Source organism: Schistocerca serialis, chromosome 2 (genome assembly GCF_023864345.2).
Source record: "Schistocerca serialis cubense isolate TAMUIC-IGC-003099 chromosome 2, iqSchSeri2.2, whole genome shotgun sequence".
Taxonomy (NCBI): Eukaryota; Metazoa; Arthropoda; class Insecta; order Orthoptera; family Acrididae; genus Schistocerca; species Schistocerca serialis.
Genome location: NC_064639.1, coordinates 458,885,320 through 458,903,774, shown reverse-complemented (window position 1 = coordinate 458,903,774; position 18,455 = coordinate 458,885,320). Strand labels below are relative to the sequence as shown.

At 39.2% G+C, this 18,455-nt stretch overlaps 1 protein-coding gene across 1 annotated transcript in view; it reads right to left on the bottom strand.

The window, feature by feature from the left end:
• LOC126457359 (sodium/hydrogen exchanger 9B2-like) overlaps positions 1-18,455 on the bottom strand; it is a 100,130-nt gene that overhangs the window by 4,459 nt on the left and 77,216 nt on the right. Inside the window, exons 8-9 of the mRNA XM_050093592.1 lie at positions 15,519-15,662; positions 7,909-8,010 (exon numbers count right to left, since the gene is read on the bottom strand). Coding sequence (XP_049949549.1) covers positions 7,909-8,010; positions 15,519-15,662 — 246 coding nt within the window. The remainder of the gene's footprint in view (positions 1-7,908; positions 8,011-15,518; positions 15,663-18,455) is intronic.

Sequence of the window (18,455 nt, the reverse complement as noted above, 5' to 3'; positions counted from 1 at the left end):
AGGTGTCGGATAAATGTGAACAGTCCTAAAGAACATGTTTCCATGTTTTGAGAAAACTTCAACATTCTGACTCTCATAAGCTAATGAAACTTCTTGCATATGTGCACACAAGCAAAAATACAACCTTTCTCTACATGACAGTTTCAAAGGCTAACCAAGAACAGTAATTACAACAATTCTGGTGCAAGGATATTACTCTTTGACTCTTTCTGATACAGCCATTTGATATTAACAAACAAGACTTAAGCTTCATAATAAATTTAGATTGTGTCACATCAAGAATCCAACCTAGATCCCTGTCTACTGCAGCAAGTATTCGTCCATGTGCACAATTTAAGAATGCTTCTTGGCCTAATTCAAAGCTAAGCACTGAGCAGGCTCTTCTTAATGCTAGGGGTGCTATTATCTCCTTTCCAACACTAGTTTACGAAAAAGACGTTCTCCTATTAACACAAGTAATGCTGATTCAGTTCTTAGCACAAAGAAGAGATACTCCAGCAAGAAATTTCAAACCAGGCACGCAAGGTATTAAGAAGAGCATTTATGAAGTTTGGAAAACTGCAAAGAGATAATGGCAAAATCAAAGCTGGCAGTTTTGGATAGCTCATTTGGTGACAGTATTGCCTACCAAATGTAAGGTTCCGTGTTGAAGCCCCAGGCTGGCACAGAGATTTAATCTACCATGCCTTAAATCAGTCCATGAAGATTGTCTCTAGAACTCAACTGAAAGATGTTAACCGAAATGTGCCAGCTGAAAGAAGTTAAAAGACATGTTTCAGCATGCTAGTAACCCACTAAAGTACAAAGCAACATACTGTATGTCCAAAATTGGAACATTGCATCTGAAATAGCATTTACAAGAAATAAACCAGCATTTACCTTCTCAAAGGTGGAACTTCTGACAGTTTTAAGCACAGCTATGAACAACTTTTAAACAGAATGATGGGGATTTTTATATATATATATATATATATATATATATATATATATATATATATATATATATATATATATATATATATATATATATATATAAAAAAAACAAAGATGAGGTGACTTACCGAACAAAAGCGCTGGCAGGTCGATAGACACACAAACAAACAAACACAAACATACACACAAAATTCAAGCTTTCGCAACAAACTGTTGCCTCATCAGGAAAGAGGGAAGGAGAGGGGAAGACGAAAGGAAGTGGGTTTTAAGGGAGAGGGTAAGGAGTCATTCCAATCCCGGGAGCGGAAAGACTTACCTTAGGGGGGAAAAAAGGACAGGTATACACTCGCACACACGCACATATCCATCCACACATACAGACACAAGCAGACATATTTAAAGACAAAGAGTTTGGGCAGAGATGTCAGTCGAGGCAGAAGTGTAGAGGCAAAGAAGTTGTTGAAAGACAGGTGAGGTATGAGTGGTGGCAACTTGAAATTAGCGGAGATTGAGGAGAGGATATACTGAAGGGCAAGTTCCCATCTCCGGAGTTCAGATAGGTTGGTGTTGGTGGGAAGTATCCAGATAACCCGGACGGTGTAACACTGTGCCAAGATGTGCTGGCTGTGCACCAAGGCATGTTTAGCCACAGGGTGATCCTCATTACCAACAAACACTGTCTGCCTGTGTCCATTCATGCGAATGGACAGTTTGTTGCTGGTCATTCCCACATAGAATGCATCACAGTGTAGGCAGGTCAGTTGGTAAATCACGTGGGTGCTTTCACACGTGGCTCTGCCTTTGATTGTGTACACCTTCCGGGTTACAGGACTGGAGTAGGTGGTGGTGGGAGGGTGCATGGGACAGGTTTTGCATCGGGGGCGGTTACAAGGATAGGAGCCAGAGGGTAGGGAAGGTGGTTTGGGGATTTCATAGGGATGAACTAACAGGTTACGAAGGTTAGGTGGACGGCGGAAAGACACTCTTGGCGGAGTGGGGAGGATTTCATGAAGGATGGATCTCATTTCAGGGCAGGATTTGAGGAAGTCGTATCCCTGCTGGAGAGCCACATTCAGAGTCTGGTCCAGTCCCGGAAAGTATCCTGTCACAAGTGGGGCACTTTTGTGGTTCTTCTGTGGGGGATTCTGGGTTTGAGGGGACGAGGAAGTGGCTCTGGTTATTTGCTTCTGTACCAGGTCGGGAGGGTAGTTGCGGGATGCGAAAGCTGTTTTCAGGTTGTTGGTGTAATGATTCAGGGATTCCGGACTGGAGCAGATTCGTTTGCCACGAAGACTTAGGCTGTAGGGAAGGGACCGTTTGATGTGGAATGGGTGGCAGCTGTCATAATGGAGGTACTGCTGCTTGTTGGTGGGTTTGATGTGGATGGACGTGTGAAGTTGGCCATTGGACAGGTGGAGGTCAACATCAAGGAAAGTGGCATGGGATTTGGAGTAGGACCAGGTGAATCTGATGGAACCAAAGGAGTTGAGGTTGGAGAGGAAATTCTGGAGTTCTTCTTCACTGTGAGTCCAGATCATGAAGATGTCATCAATAAATCTGTACCAAACTTTGGGTTGGCAGACTTGGGTAACCAAGAAGGCTTCCTCTAAGCGACCCATGAATAGGGTGGCGTACGAGGGGGCCATCCTGGTACCCATGGCTGTTCCCTTTAATTGTTGGTATGTCTGGCCTTCAAAAGTGAAGAAGTTGTGGGTCAGGATGAAGCTGGCTAAGGTAATGAGGAAAGAGGTTTTAGGTAGGGTAGCAGGTGATCGGCGTGAAAGGAAATGCTCCATCGCAGCGAGGCCCTGGACGTGTGGAATATTTGTGTATAAGGACGTGGCATCAATGGTTACAAGGATGGTTTCCGGGGGTAACAGATTGGGTAAGGATTCCAGGCGTTCAAGGAAGTGGTTGGTGTCCTTGATGAAGGATGGGAGACTGCATGTAATGGGTTGAAGGTGTTGATCTACGTAGGCAGAGATACATTCTGTGGGGGCTTGGTAACCAGCTACAATGGGGCGGCCGGGATGATTGGGTTTGTGGATTTTAGGAAGAAGGTAGAAGGTAGGGGTGCGGGGTGTCGGTGGGGTCAGGAGGTTGATGGAGGTTGATGGAGTCAGGTGAAAGGTTTTGCAGGGGGCCTAAGGTTCTGAGGATTCCTTGAAGCTCTGCCTGGACATCGGGAATGGGGTTACCTTGGCAAACTTTGTATGTGGTGTTAGGTCCAGGGCCTCGCTGCGATGGAGCATTTCCTTTCACGCCGATCACCTGCCACCCTACCTAAAACCTCTTTCCTCATTACCTTAGCCAGCTTCATCCTGACCCACAACTTCTTCACTTTTGAAGGCCAGACATACCAACAATTAAAGGGAACAGCCATGGGTACCAGGATGGCCCCCTCGTACGCCAACCTATTCATGGGTCGCTTAGAGGAAGCCTTCTTGGTTACCCAAGTCTGCCAACCCAAAGTTTGGTACAGATTTATTGATGACATCTTCATGATCTGGACTCACAGTGAAGAAGAACTCCAGAATTTCCTCTCCAACCTCAACTCCTTTGGTTCCATCAGATTCACCTGGTCCTACTCCAAATCCCATGCCACTTTCCTTGACGTTGACCTCCACCTGTCCAATGGCCAACTTCACACGTCCATCCACATCAAACCCACCAACAAGCAGCAGTACCTCCATTATGACAGCTGCCACCCATTCCACATCAAACGGTCCCTTCCCTACAGCCTAAGTCTTCGTGGCAAACGAATCTGCTCCAGTCCGGAATCCCTGAATCATTACACCAACAACCTGAAAACAGCTTTCGCATCCCGCAACTACCCTCCCGACCTGGTACAGAAGCAAATAACCAGAGCCACTTCCTCGTCCCCTCAAACCCAGAATCCCCCACAGAAGAACCACAAAAGTGCCCCACTTGTGACAGGATACTTTCCGGGACTGGACCAGACTCTGAATGTGGCACTCCAGCAGGGATACGACTTCCTCAAATCCTGCCCTGAAATGAGATCCATCCTTCATGAAATCCTCCCCACTCCGCCAAGAGTGTCTTTCCGCCGTCCACCTAACCTTCGTAACCTGTTAGTTCATCCCTATGAAATCCCCAAACCACCTTCCCTACCTTCTGGCTCCTATCCTTGTAACCGCCCCCGATGCAAAACCTGTCCCATGCACCCTCCCACCACCACCTACTCCAGTCCTGTAACCCGGAAGGTGTACACAATCAAAGGCAGAGCCACGTGTGAAAGCACCCACGTGATTTACCAACTGACCTGCCTACACTGTGATGCATTCTATGTGGGAATGACCAGCAACAAACTGTCCATTCGCATGAATGGACACAGGCAGACAGTGTTTGTTGGTAATGAGGATCACCCTGTGGCTAAACATGCCTTGGTGCACAGCCAGCACATCTTGGCACAGTGTTACACCGTCCGGGTTATCTGGATACTTCCCACCAACACCAACCTATCTGAACTCCGGAGATGGGAACTTGCCCTTCAGTATATCCTCTCCTCTCGTCATCCGCCAGGCCTCAATCTCCGCTAATTTCAAGTTGCCACCACTCATACCTCACCTGTCTTTCAACAACTTCTTTGCCTCTACACTTCTGCCTCGACTGACATCTCTGCCCAAACTCTTTGTCTTTAAATATGTCTGCTTGTGTCTGTATGTGTGGATGGATATGTGCGTGTGTGCGAGTGTATACCTGTCCTTTTTTCCCCCCTAAGGTAAGTCTTTCCGCTCCCGGGATTGGAATGACTCCTTACCCTCTCCCTTAAAACCCACTTCCTTTCATCTTCCCCTCTCCTTCCCTCTTTCCTGATGAGGCAACAGTTTGTTGCGAAAGCTTGAATTTTGTGTGTATGTTTGTGTTTGTTTGTTTGTTTGTGTGTCTATCGACCTGCCAGCGCTTTTATTCGGTAAGTCACCTCATCTTTGTTTTTATATATAATTTTTCCCACGTGGAATGTTTCCTTCTATTATATATATATTATATATATATATAAAAGAGGAAAGCTAATTAGCTGTTTCACTCAAAATAAAATTCTTGCCATAGCTTTTTATGCCTGACAAACAAGAAATCATTTTAAAAATTGTTGTCCAAGTTATCAAAAACACTCTTTGATGGTTTTCACTGTCTCTGCAACATTTATATTTCCCAAAAACTGAAAAAATACTGTTGTTGGACTGTTACTATTACTGTGCTGTTTTGCGTTGGTACTATTATTTTAGCTCTGTTTACTAAATTTTAGCAAGTTTATGTTCAGTTTGCCACTGTCTTCTGAATTATAATGTTGTTAAGTGCTTGGGTAAATAATCAAATGAAGAAACACCATCCGGCACAAAATTTCTTTAATTAACGACTACTGGTGTTGATCCACCCTGCATATCACCCTCAGGTCTGGCCCCACAAGAAGTAGTTTGTCAAAAATGGCATGAATGTAATAACATTACTTTTCTGTCATTCATATCACTGTTGCCAAACTGCACCTTGCACGGTTAGACCTGAAGATGATTTGCACAACAGACCAAAACTAGCAGTTGTTAATGAAAGAAATTGAGATGTGTGCAGTTTTTTTAGTTTGTTGTAACAACTGAGATCATGGTTCCTAACGCATGGCATCAATTACGCTTGGGTAAAGTAATGATCTTAATGATAGAACATGCCGTTATCTTGAATAAAAACCATACACTTCTTTTTCTTCTTCTGTACATGCAAAGATAAATATAACTTCTGGAAGCAAATGTCTTTTCCAGACATTTAAAATCCATTGGCACACTTTCCCTATCACATAGTCCTCACTATGTCCATCAGCAGCATCAGATAAAAAAATTCTGTCCTGGATGATGGCAGCTCATTGGTGATGGGTACAAAACGGTGAGAATGAGTTTTCGTATATCCTACATCACAAGGTGCTATCGGGTTTCATCTGGATGTGGACATCCAAAGAAGGTTATGCTATTGCAATCCAGTATTATTACAAGCAGAGTACACATTACTCAAGTAAAAGAACACTCAGATGACTATTAAACTGGTACATGGGAACAAATAGGGCTTCCTTTTTTTTCTTCTCTATTGGTCAGATTTTGTAGTCAGTATTAAAGATAGAGCACAAGCTCAGATCAGGGAAGGATGGAGAGGAACCTGATCAATGCCCTTTCAGAGAAACCATCCCAGCATTTGCTTTGGGTGATATAAAGAAGTCACAGAAAACTTAAATTTGGGTAGCAGAAAGAGGATTTCAATGGCCATCCTCACAGACATGAATCCAATGTGTTGAGTCTGTGCCAATAGCTTAGTGACAGACACATTACACAGCATCTAACAAACATTTCAGCAGCAGTCAGTTGGTGAAGCTAGACTGTTACATTGGTACATCAAAATCAGTCTGATCCTCTCTGAAAGCACTTTGTGCTTTAGCACTTTTATTTGTTATAACTGCTTTACTCCATTCATGAAACTGGTTCTATTGGTATTTAATTGCACTTTAATTCATTCTTCATCATTGCAGATCATTACTTTTTGTTTCAGACATATTTATTTTCGTACTGCATCAGTTTATTTTGGTTAAAATAGCACAAACCCTTCAAAAACCAAAAATCAGGAGATTCAGATTTAAAAATCGGGAAGAACCACTGATCAAAAATTGCAGCTCATTTTCAGTATAATCCTGAGAAAAAGATGATAGTCTTTCTCTAGTCATGCCACGAAGCTTTATAGCAGCCATAAAAACAAATAAAAGCACTACAACTGCCAGAAATGTCGGTTCCATACCCTTTTCTTTAGTGTAAACCAGTTAATTGATACTAGGTTGGGATTTTTTGGTTTTAAATAAATAAGTATTACAGTACTGCCTTAAAACAATGTCCACCATATTGTTTTGTGACATACACATGAAAATTGTTAACACAGGCTCCACAATTGGCTCACAAGTGTATTCAGAAATTCTACCAAAATGCTTCTTTTTCAATTTTTTAGGGTAATATCTTCTGTCTCCTCATAATATTTCACACATTATATGTCAGCATGGCAAAAGTTAGCTGGTATTACATATTTTCAAGGTTCTCATGTAATTAGAGAAATCTGAAAAATTCTCATACTGTTGAACTCTCGCTATGCTGCCTATTATTATTCAGTTATACTTAAATATCAAGTAGCATTGAAATGATTACACAAACATTTACAGTACCTCACTTGTCACAGATGAAGTAGAAGCTTCTTCAATAGGAGTAATAGAATAGTAGCTATATCATAGCATCTAAGTATTCTTTACTCACATCTGGAACAGCAACACCACTGGTACATTTCAATGTACATATTTTTAAGCATATGATTGTAGTTTTTCTCTGATTTACAGAGGTTCTTCTGCTTTATGACTAAAGATTCCATATTATTCAATGATTTCTTAAGCCTATTTCTGCTATTTTCTTACTTCATCTAATTCCTCAATATTTATCTAATGACAGCTCTGCCTCTACTTCCTGTTCTACTCATTGTGGAAAAAATGTTGTGTAATTTTTATGCATGTGTAACTAAATTCACGGTCATGTAATATTTTTAATGCAAAGAGGCTGCTAGAGAAATTTCTTTCCTTTCTACATATTATCTTTTCACACATTATTGATAGGAAACAACTATAATCTTGCCTATGAGTCCTTTTTCATTCTACCTCATATGTTTCCAGCAACACCTTGTCACTGGCCTTAAATATTTCCCCTCTCTTGACATGGAAAAGAGAGTGACCTTCTGATATGATAAATATAGTGTAGTCACAATTATGATAAGAGAGTAAACTTGTATCAATTTAATCTCCAACTGCAAGTATACAAATGTCGCATCATGTCAACACTGGATCACAACTTACACTGAGTGTAATGGATCTTCCACTATTCCCTGTAAGTACAGTAATAGGAAATAAAGACAAATGTCAACCAAAGTTCTCACATTATGTTAACTTACTTGAACTGTTGCCTTTGGTAGCCACGCTATGGCAACAAAAAGCTGCTCCTTCAGAGTCAGTGCTCCTCCTAGAGTTGCGATGCAACTAGCACATACACGAACCTGAAACACGAAAAAATAAAAATGTCACTTACTGTGAATCTATATTCAGTTTACCTGTAAATATATAACTGAGTTATGCAACAATGAATGACAACTCTGATTATATAATAGCTATTTAAATTGGTTTCTATTACTTACATACCTAGATCAATCCCAACAACAAACGAAGATCAGTATTCAATGTCCCGTCGACAACAAGCTCATCAGAATCGGAGCACAAACTTGGATTGTTTGAAGGATGGGAAAGAAAATTGGCCATGCCCTCTCAAATGAACCACCTTGACATTTGCCTTAAGCAATTTAGGAAAATCACAGAAAACATAAATCTGGATGGCAGGGTGGGGATTTGAACTCCATCTTGAATGCATGTCCAGTGTACTAACCAGTGCACCACCTCATTTGGTTTCCAACAACAAAAGAATGTTAATGAAAAAAATCACCTACTGCTGGATACAGACCATCTCTAGACCTTTTGTACATTATACTCCTTAGCTATATGCATCCATGTTACTCGTATTTGTTTTCAGATGTCATGTATTCAGCTTCCACTAAGTCCTCACCTTGAGCGTCTCTTGTGTCTTGGAATCCAGTAAAGAAATCATTGCTCCATTTATGGTCCATTTGCCTGTCATTGTGCTATTTACCTCCAGTTTATTTTCGTTACAGTCATAATTACAGCTTTCACTCCAGTATGTTCACTGATGCACTTGTATTCTCTCTCTCTCTCTCTCTCTCTCTCTCTCTCTCTCTCTCTCTCTCTCTCTCTCTCTCTCCACTGCTCAGTAAGCTATCATTGACATCCCTCCCTTTTTTTCATTTTTTTACAGTGCACATAGTAACTCACATGTAGAGTAAGAAGACTGCCCAGACATTTTTCCAACCTATGAGTTAGCAACCAAATAGTGTTCACAATTCACTGAAAGGGCATACCTGTATTGTGTATTTTGGGGAGTCTGTACAGGACATATTTAGTTTGCAAACAAGGTCTGAACGTCCCAGTTTTTTAGTCATTTGGTCCCAAGAAGGGCCATTTGCTAGTGTTTGATTGCCTACGTTAGCCTGCATACGTGTAGCTAGAAAGTGCAATAAAGGTCTGGCTTCTGAGGAACTCTAGTTCATGAGACCCAGGGTCTAAATGCAGTACTTTACTGCAGATGCGAGCTTAGTTGTACATATAAGCTCTTGGAGAGACTTATTTACAGCAGATTAGTGGATGTATTTTAGAACTCATTCCAATAGAACCAGCGGGATTTAGACCTCACTGAAGCTGCAACAACCAAGTACTAGCTATGAAAACTTTCATATGTGCCTGTTTCCAGAAGAAACCACAAACATTTGTGGCCTTCATCAATCTTATGGCAGCATATGACACCATCTGGCGGGAAGAAATGATTTGCAAATTTCTGAAAATAATTAAAAGCCAAACAAAAGCATGTCTTAATATGATAAGCAATCAATACTTTCTGGTTTGTTTGGGTGGAAATAGAAGGTCAATAAGGCAACTAAATAATAGCCTGCCACAGGGCTCAGTCCTAGCCCCTCTCCCGTTCAGCCTTTATATTTCTGACCTTCCAAAAACATCTTCAAGGAAATTTTGCTATGCAGACAATATCACGCTGACTTGTCAATCAAAAGAGCTCAGTCACTCAGAGGGAAGGACTCAGCAGCCCTTAACTCATATTTAAAAAAAATTGAGACTGAAGCCTTGTACCAGCAACAGCAAGATTTGCTTGCTTCACCTCAACAAAGAAACAAGCTAACACTGAGCTCAAGGTGCAATTTGATGGCAATATTCTCTGTCACAACAAGTACCCCAAATACTTGGCATCATACTCAGCTGCACTCTATCTTTTAAAAAATACCTGGAAAACACATCATCCAAGACAAAAAAAAACTCAAAACAACATCATTCAGAGGCTGAGTGGCACAACCTGAGAGGGAGAGGGGGAGAGAGAGAGAGAGAGAGAGAGAGAGAGAGAGAGAGAGAGAGAGAGAGAGAGGAGGGGGGGGCGAATAAATTGGCCATTGTGGATGCATTATTTCTTTCTTTTCGAAGTAAGTGAACTGCTTCCAAAACTCCAACTGGTGAAGTGATGCCTCTTCTGAAATACTAAGGCAGGATTTTGAATTTATCATAAAAGCAACTGGTTAGATAACTGGTAATAGCAACAACGATATGGAAGTCTGTATACCAGTTTACAAACAGACTGGCGATCACCATTCAGGTTTTGACTTCTGCTGGGTCATACAGAAGCTTGATGTATTACTTCAGAGTGCACTTCTTACCAATATGACACTTGGTACCAGACATCTGCTACACTTTGGTGGCAGGACTCAAGAAATTAATGAAGTCTGAAATAAAAATCAAATTTTTTTCCTACTATCTTATTGTAGTTCACTGGTACAATGAGAGAAATACAACTATGACCAAAATTGAGGGGCATGTAAAAATATGTATATGAAGACAAAAGTAAACAAAATAAACAAATATTGAAATAAAGACCTGGTTGAGTGTTTTGTGGTATGATTCATCTAAAAGTAAGAAGTAAAGTAGATTAGAGAAACATTTGACACACTGACAAATGATGCTCTAGATCATGTTCAGCAATTGAGGTACCAATTGGGAATTTAAAGTAAATAAGAAATAAAATAGATTAGGGAAACATTTAACGCATTTCTGAATGGTGCTCAAAATCATGTACAGGAAATGAGGTACCAATTGGGAACCTGAAGTTCAATTTTTAACTTGCAATTTTAGAGAATACTAGAGGTTGTTTGTCTAGTGTCTGTTATTGTGTGGCCTTTCTTACTATTGCCATGTGAAGTTAAGTGGAAAGATATGTTACCACTTGACATACTATTGCTTTTGTAATGTCAAGCATTTAAAGATTTTGCCAAAAGAATTACTACTGCTATGCAAATCAGTAACAGTAGCAGTCGAGATGCTCATACAGTCATATAGTAATTATGTAAAGAGTCCAGTGAGTGGAATTTTTAACCCTTTCAAACTGTAATCTGATTAAACATTCCTTGTATTATACTCAGTGGGTCTTCTTTTTTTGTGGGAAAAGTCCAAGATTTTGACAGCACTTGTAAGGGAGACATTACATACTGTGCCACAAACATCCTCTTTCCTTATATTTGAAACATCCCTTACTGATGAAATTTTGAGACTACAAAACTATTAGAACTTTTTACACTGTCATGCATAGATGATAGAAACATATGTCAGTAGACTGCATGGTCTACATAATCCACAAGCCAAATATCCTCTGATACTTTTTAAAAGTCTAAGATGCTAAGTTAACATTTAACTTTAAGTTCCCAATTGGTACCTCAGTTGCTGAACATGATTTACAGCATCATTCATAGATGCATCAAACGTTTCTCTGATCTATTTTAGGTCTTTCTTTTAGACAAATCACTTTATAAAAGATTTAGCCTTTTTTCCTAAATTTTTTATTTATTTTAGTATTTTGTCCAGAGCATGAAATATAACATATGCAAATATCAATCAGTGTTCTATTATTAATCTATATTTATATATAAAGGGGAAATGGTATTAGCAAAAAACTCAAAAAGTTCTTGGCTAATTCATTTCGGATTTTTATATGATGTTCTAATAAACATTCGGAAAATCCAGGATGGAATAATGGCAGCATTATGAGAACAACAGATTGCTACTGACCACATACAGGAGGCATTGAGTCGCAGACAGGCACAACAAAAGGACTGCTAAACATATGACCTTTTGGCCAAAAGGCTGTCTTCTAAAGAAGACAACACACACATTCAATGCAAGCATAGGTCAAATACACATGGCCACTGACTCTGGCCCCACAGATAATGTTCATGTGTGTTTGAGTTATACTTGCATGAATATGTGTGTGCTGCCTACTTTACACGAAGGCCTTTTAGTCGAAAGCTCACATGTTCAGCAGTCTTTTTATTGTGACTATCTGTGACTCAACTTATCCTCTGTATGCTGAATATCAATCTACCCTATTCATAATACTGCTAACAAGCATTTGAAAATACAAAGGCTATATCTTTTTTAAACAACTATGTAAGGGTTTTCTGTTAAACCTGATTGTGAGAAGGAAAATGGCACTCTGTGCCTTGAAAATGTGTTTTTTCGTTTTACTTCTCACTAATGGTATTAAGCGCAATTGTAAAGAATTTAAAACCATTAGACAAATTGTTTCCCCTATATATATTGTTTCTCTGTACATATAACTTTAAACCAAAATTGTACACACAACAATGTGCTGTTTTACTTTCTTCCTTGTAGTTGGGCTTATCAGAAAACCTGTATATTAGAAAAGTTCTATTGATGCCTTATGGGCTTATGATTAGAATACTACTATGCAATCTCAGTCCTTCAGGACTCGGTAATGGTAAATTAATACTGCAAGACATAATGTCATTAAAGCTAGTATTCTCACCGGTTTAGTAGCTGCTGAGCTCACTCTCATGCCCCATATACCAGTGACCCCAACCAATTTACCCATTTATTTTACTTTAAGTAACTCCAATTCCCAGTTAGTGTTTTGTTTGCAGTAACAATAAACAAGGTCAAGGTCAGACGTTCAAGTAGTTTGGAATTGATTTATGATCAGAATGTTTTTAGCATGGTTAAATGTATGTTGCTCTTTCACAAACTGTTAGTTCAGGAAACCATTTCATACTTCTACCATCATTCTGAAATTTTGTAACTGTATTGTCCGCAAAAAATTTAAAAACCTCATAAACAATAACACCCAAAATAAAAAACATAGGAGTCTTTTTCATTCAAATTCTACACGATTTATTATAACTTTAAGTTTCACACCTTCAAAGAGAGGGAAGTGGCAGCGAACAGCCAAAATTTATGTCCTGACACAATTTCCAGGGATATCCCACATTAGGATGTATATCCAATTCCTGTACATATTTAGCAATTGCAAAGCATCATTGGGTTGCCCTCTAAGAGCATATAGACCAAGAGAAACAAGGGAAATTTTAATTTATGCTGTGATGTGGGAGAAAAAGCAAAGCACTGCCATTCTGGCCACAGATGGGTCAATTGGGACCAACTGACAGCTGTGTCATACTCAGCCAATGGCAAAATTTGGTGCAGTTTTGAGGGACATGAGGGGTCAAAAACTGCTCTCTCTACCACACTCGTTCAAGTAGCTCCTCAACCCACATCATAAGGCTGAGTGAACCTTGATACAGTCCTCCCACCAATGAAAAATACTTGGAAACACTGGGAATAAAACCTGGGTCCTCCACATGTTAGTCAGCCACATTGATGACTCAGCTGTGGAAAGGGGCTGCTGCAATTTGACATCTATTTTATTTTCCCCACATGAAAGAAAGACTTCACAATTTATTTTTGACAGTAAAATATCACACCACCATAACATTTTATTTATAGAAAAGTTATGTCTTTAAGAGATGAATTTTTTGAAACTTCATTTACATAGTTAGCAGTGGCTCTTCGTGAAATATTTCAATTTTCCCTCAAATCACTAATTAACTTTTTCTTAATTACAGTAATTACTTTCAATCAAATAAACCCTTTTCTGCAGAACTAGATCTCACACTGGTCAATTTCCTACCCCATTTGTCCCTTTCCCACTTTTCGTTTGGCTATGAAAATTCGGACAAATATTCATTCTTAAATTTACAGGACGTCTTGTTTTTGCTCCACTCAAGCATTTGAATAAATGCTTTCATTGTAGATGTTACCTCCTACACACACACACACACACACACACACACACACACACACACACACACACACATATATATTCATGCAAATGCAACTTACAAACACATGACCACTTCTGACAATATTGTAGCCAGCATACAAAACTCATGCCCCTTGTTCACATGTCAGCTTTTGAACTGAAGCAAAATAATTTTGTTTCACCATTCAGATTATGTGACTTGGCACTGCAGCACTGTTGGTGTGAAAAAATGGAAGTAAGGCTGAGAGCGGGGTGAAAATATTTACAGACAGTGACTGGGATAGAGACAGCCTGACCAACCAAAATATTCTCCACCCCTCTAGGAAAACACTGGCAATACTTTGGCTGTACCTCAGCAACTGCAACAGCCTGCTCTGTCAGTAATATTGCCAGGCCATACCACATGATTGCCTTGTATTACAGTAAGGTTGATGGCAAAATAATTGCAACCACACTTTGCAGTACAATATGGCCCATGTAAACATATATTTAGATGTTTAATCCTGTGCAATGTTTTCTCACTACAAGGGTATGTAACAGATGACTCTATGGTTTTGTGGCAGTATGAACTCATAATAATCAGAAAGAGCTGTCTTGGTGCACCATGTGATTAAAATCCCATGAGCTTTTGCTTCTTTTGCTGTAGTGTGCACTCTTATTTCCAAATGAGTTCTCAAAAATGACATATCTGATTTTCTGGAATTAGTTTAAGTTATTTTTCTTATTTATGGTTACTAAGTTTAGTTGAGTGCAAGGAAGATAACTTTAAAAAATCATAGGGCAACAGAAGAAATACTTCAAACTGATCAGTGAAAGAATTAAGTACAAAAATATTGAAGGAAAGACACAAACACATCAATAAAATTCACTTAGAGATGTAATAAGTATGAATTGCAGGAAAGCCAGTATGAAATGGCTAAAGTAAAGATGCGAAGATATTGAAAAGTAAATAATCACTAGTATCACTGATTCAGTATTTAGAAAAGTCAAACCAAACTTCAGTGAAATTAAACACAAAGCCATCAACATTAAGAGTGCAAGAGGAATTCCACTGTTAAATGCAGAGGAGACACTGGATCAGCAGAAAGAGTACATTGTCAAGGGGATGAACTGTCTGATGACTTGAGAGAAGAAGAAATGAGAGTCAGTATGGAAGACAGAAGGGATCCAGATTAGAGTCAGAGTTTAACAGAGCTTTGGAAGACTTGTGATCAAATGAGGCGGAAGGTATAAACATAATTTCCTTGGAATTTGTGAAAGCATTAGGGAAAGTAGCAACCAAACTACTATTCAATTTGGTGCACAGAATCTATGAGACACACCATCAGACTTTCAGAAAAATATCATCCACACAATTCCAAAGATAGCAATGGTAAAGAAGTTTGAGAGTTACTGCACAACAGAGTTACTGCTTAACAGCTCATAGACCCAAGTTGCTGACAAGAATAACTTAGAGAAGAATGGAAAAGAAAACTGATGATCTGTTAGATGTCAATCAATGCAATTTTTTATATTCTTTTAAGATCACTTTCTCAATTTTATTTAAATATTTTTTACTTTAAAGTCACAATGTAGCCAAAACAAGCCAACCCTGACAAATAAGTATTTTCAGTTAAATAAATAGTGCCTTCCAAGCATAAAGAAAAATATTGTACATGTATTCACTTACAGTATAAAAAATATAGTGTGGAAAAATTTAACAGCAGCAGTAAATAATTTATATTAAAGCATCTATGAATCATTCACTTATCCATATGTAGTTTTCATACTCACCAAAAGGCCTACAAAAAGAACACCCATTCCACGTAGCACAGTGGCACCATCTAGCTGACTTATGAGAATTTCAGTGCCAATAAGTCCAAACAGTATGGGTTGAAATATTTCCCATATGACTGAAAATATACTGGAAACTGGATTCTGAAAAATCAGCCACATAAAGGACCAGACCTAAGCTCACATACCATTTTTTCATTTTTTTTCAGTAGCAGGTAGAATCTACCACACTGGTGAAAGTTACTGTACTGACAAAATAATGAAATTATGACAAATCACATACTTAACTGCTACATGTTAGTAGCCTTACAGACACTATACAATCTATGAGAGAAAATACATAAAATTTACATTAACCCAGATAACCCTGACGTCCTTCTGGAAGGACGGCATCACTCACTGTTGAAATTTTTACGAATAACACATTTTTGCAATGGACTGTGACGCATTGTTATATGAAGTAGGCAGAGTCAGTTGAGTGCTGCGACAGTCAGTTTGACGCTGTCGTTCATAGTGAGTGAGAAACTGTGTCTTGAAAATAGGGCCTATTTTACCATGGACTAACTGACTGACCTTGTCATCGATGTGTATGTATATTTTCTTTCATATTGCATCAATAATTCTGAAACTTGTCATATAATATCTTCAAGAATTAACCTTAATTATTTACAGGTTCATACTACGATTGAAAGTTTTCGTCAGTTGTAGTTCAATAATGTTTTCAACCGTCCTTCCAGAAGGACGTCAGGGTAATATGTTGTCATTTTGTATTCACAGAAAACGGTGTACACTGATGGAATTTTTGGACATGTTAGAATCAAAAGATGAGGAAATACCTAAAGCTGGCACATGTAGTAAGGATTATGAAACGAAAGGTATGGGGTACGGTGTGGTAATGACTTATGTTGACCAGTTACTTCCACATGTTCCATATCGAATATACTTTGAGAACCTCTTTACCACCGTTGAACTACTACATGACCTAAAAGAGAGGGGCGTGGAAGCAAGAGGAACAATAAGAGGAAACAGAGCTAAGAATTGTACTCTATCATCTGTAGACAAAATGATAAAAGAAAATAGAGGATCATATGAAGACGAGGGCTAGTAGAAATCCTTGGGTAACAGAAGAAATATTGAATTTAATTGATGAAAGGTGAAAATATAAAAATGCAGTAAATGAAGCAGCCAAAAGGAATACAAACGTCTCAAAAATGAGATCGACAGGAAGTGCAAAATGGCTAAGCAGGGATGGCTAGAGGACAAATGTAAGGATGTAGAGGCCTATCTCACTAGGGGTAAGATAGATACTGCCCACAGGAAAATTAAAGAGACCTTTGGAGATAAGAGAACGACTTGTATGAATATCAAGAGCTCAGATGGAAACCCAGTTCTAAGCAAAGAAGGGAAAGCAGAAAGGTAGAAGGAGTATATAGAGGGTCTATACAAGGGCTATGTACTTGAGGACAATATTATGGAAATGGAAGAGGATGTAGATGAAGATGAAATGGGAGATTCGATACTGCGTGAAGAGTTTGACAGAGCACTGAAAGACCTGAGTCGGAACAAGGCCCCCAGAGTAGACAACATTCCATTGGAACTACTGATGGCCTTGGGAGAGCCAGTCCTGACAAAACTCTACCATCTGGTGAGCAAGATGTATGAAACAGGCGAAGTACCCTCAGACTTCAAGAAGAATATAATAATTCCAATCCCAAAGAAAGCAGGTGTTGACAGATGTGAAAATTACCGAACTATCAGTTTAATAAGTCACAGCTGCAAAATACTAACACGAATTCTTTACAGACAAATGGAAAAACTAGTAGAAGCCAACCTCGGGGAAGATCAGTTTGGATTCCGTAGAAACACTGGAACACGTGAGGCAATACTGACCTTACGACTTATCTTAGAAGAAAGATTAAGGAACGGCAAACCTACGTTTCTAGCGTTTGTAGACTTAGAGAAAGCTTTTGACAATGTTGACTGGAATACTCTCTTTCAAATTCTAAAGGTGGCAGGGGTAAAATACAGGGAGCGAAAGGCTATTTACAATTTGTACAGAAACCAGATGGCAGTTATAAGAGTCGAGGGACATGAAAGGGAAGCAGTGGTTGGGAAGGGAGTAAGACAGGGTTGTAGCCTCTCCCCGATGTTGTTCAATCTGTATATTGAGCAAGCAGTAAAGGAAACAAAAGAAAAATTCGGAGTAGGTATTAAAATTCATGGAGAAGAAATAAAAACTTTGAGGTTCGCCGATGACATTGTAATTCTGTCAGAGACAGCAAAGGACTTGGAAGAGCAGTTGAATGGAATGGACAGTGTCTTGAAAGGAGGATATAAGATGAACATCAACAAAAGCAAAACGAGGATAATGGAATGTAGTCGAATTAAGTCAGGTGATGCTGAGGGAATTAGATTAGGAAATGAGACACTTAAAGTAGTAAAGGAGTTTTGCTATTTGGGGAGCAAAATAACTGATGATGGTCGAAGTAGAGAGGATATAAAATGTAGGCTGGCAATGGCAAGGAAAGGGTTTCTGAAGAAGAGAAATTTGTTAACATCCAGTATTGATTTAAGTGTCAGGAAGTCATTTCTGAAAGTATTCGTATGGAGTGTAGCCATGTATGGAAGTGAAACATGGACGATAAATAGTTTGGACAAGAAGAGAATAGAAGCTTTCGAAATGTGGTGCTACAGAAGAATGCTGAAGATTAGATGGGTAGATCACATAACTAATGAGGAAGTATTGAATAGGATTGGGGAGAAGAGAAGTTTGTGGCACAACTTGACCAGAAGAAGGGATCGGTTGGTAGGACATGTTCTGAGGCATCAAGGGATCACCAATTTGGTATTGGAGGGCAGCGTGGAGGGTAAAAATCGTAGAGGGAGACCAAGGGATGAATACACTAAGCAGATTCAGAAGGATGTAGGTTGCAGTAG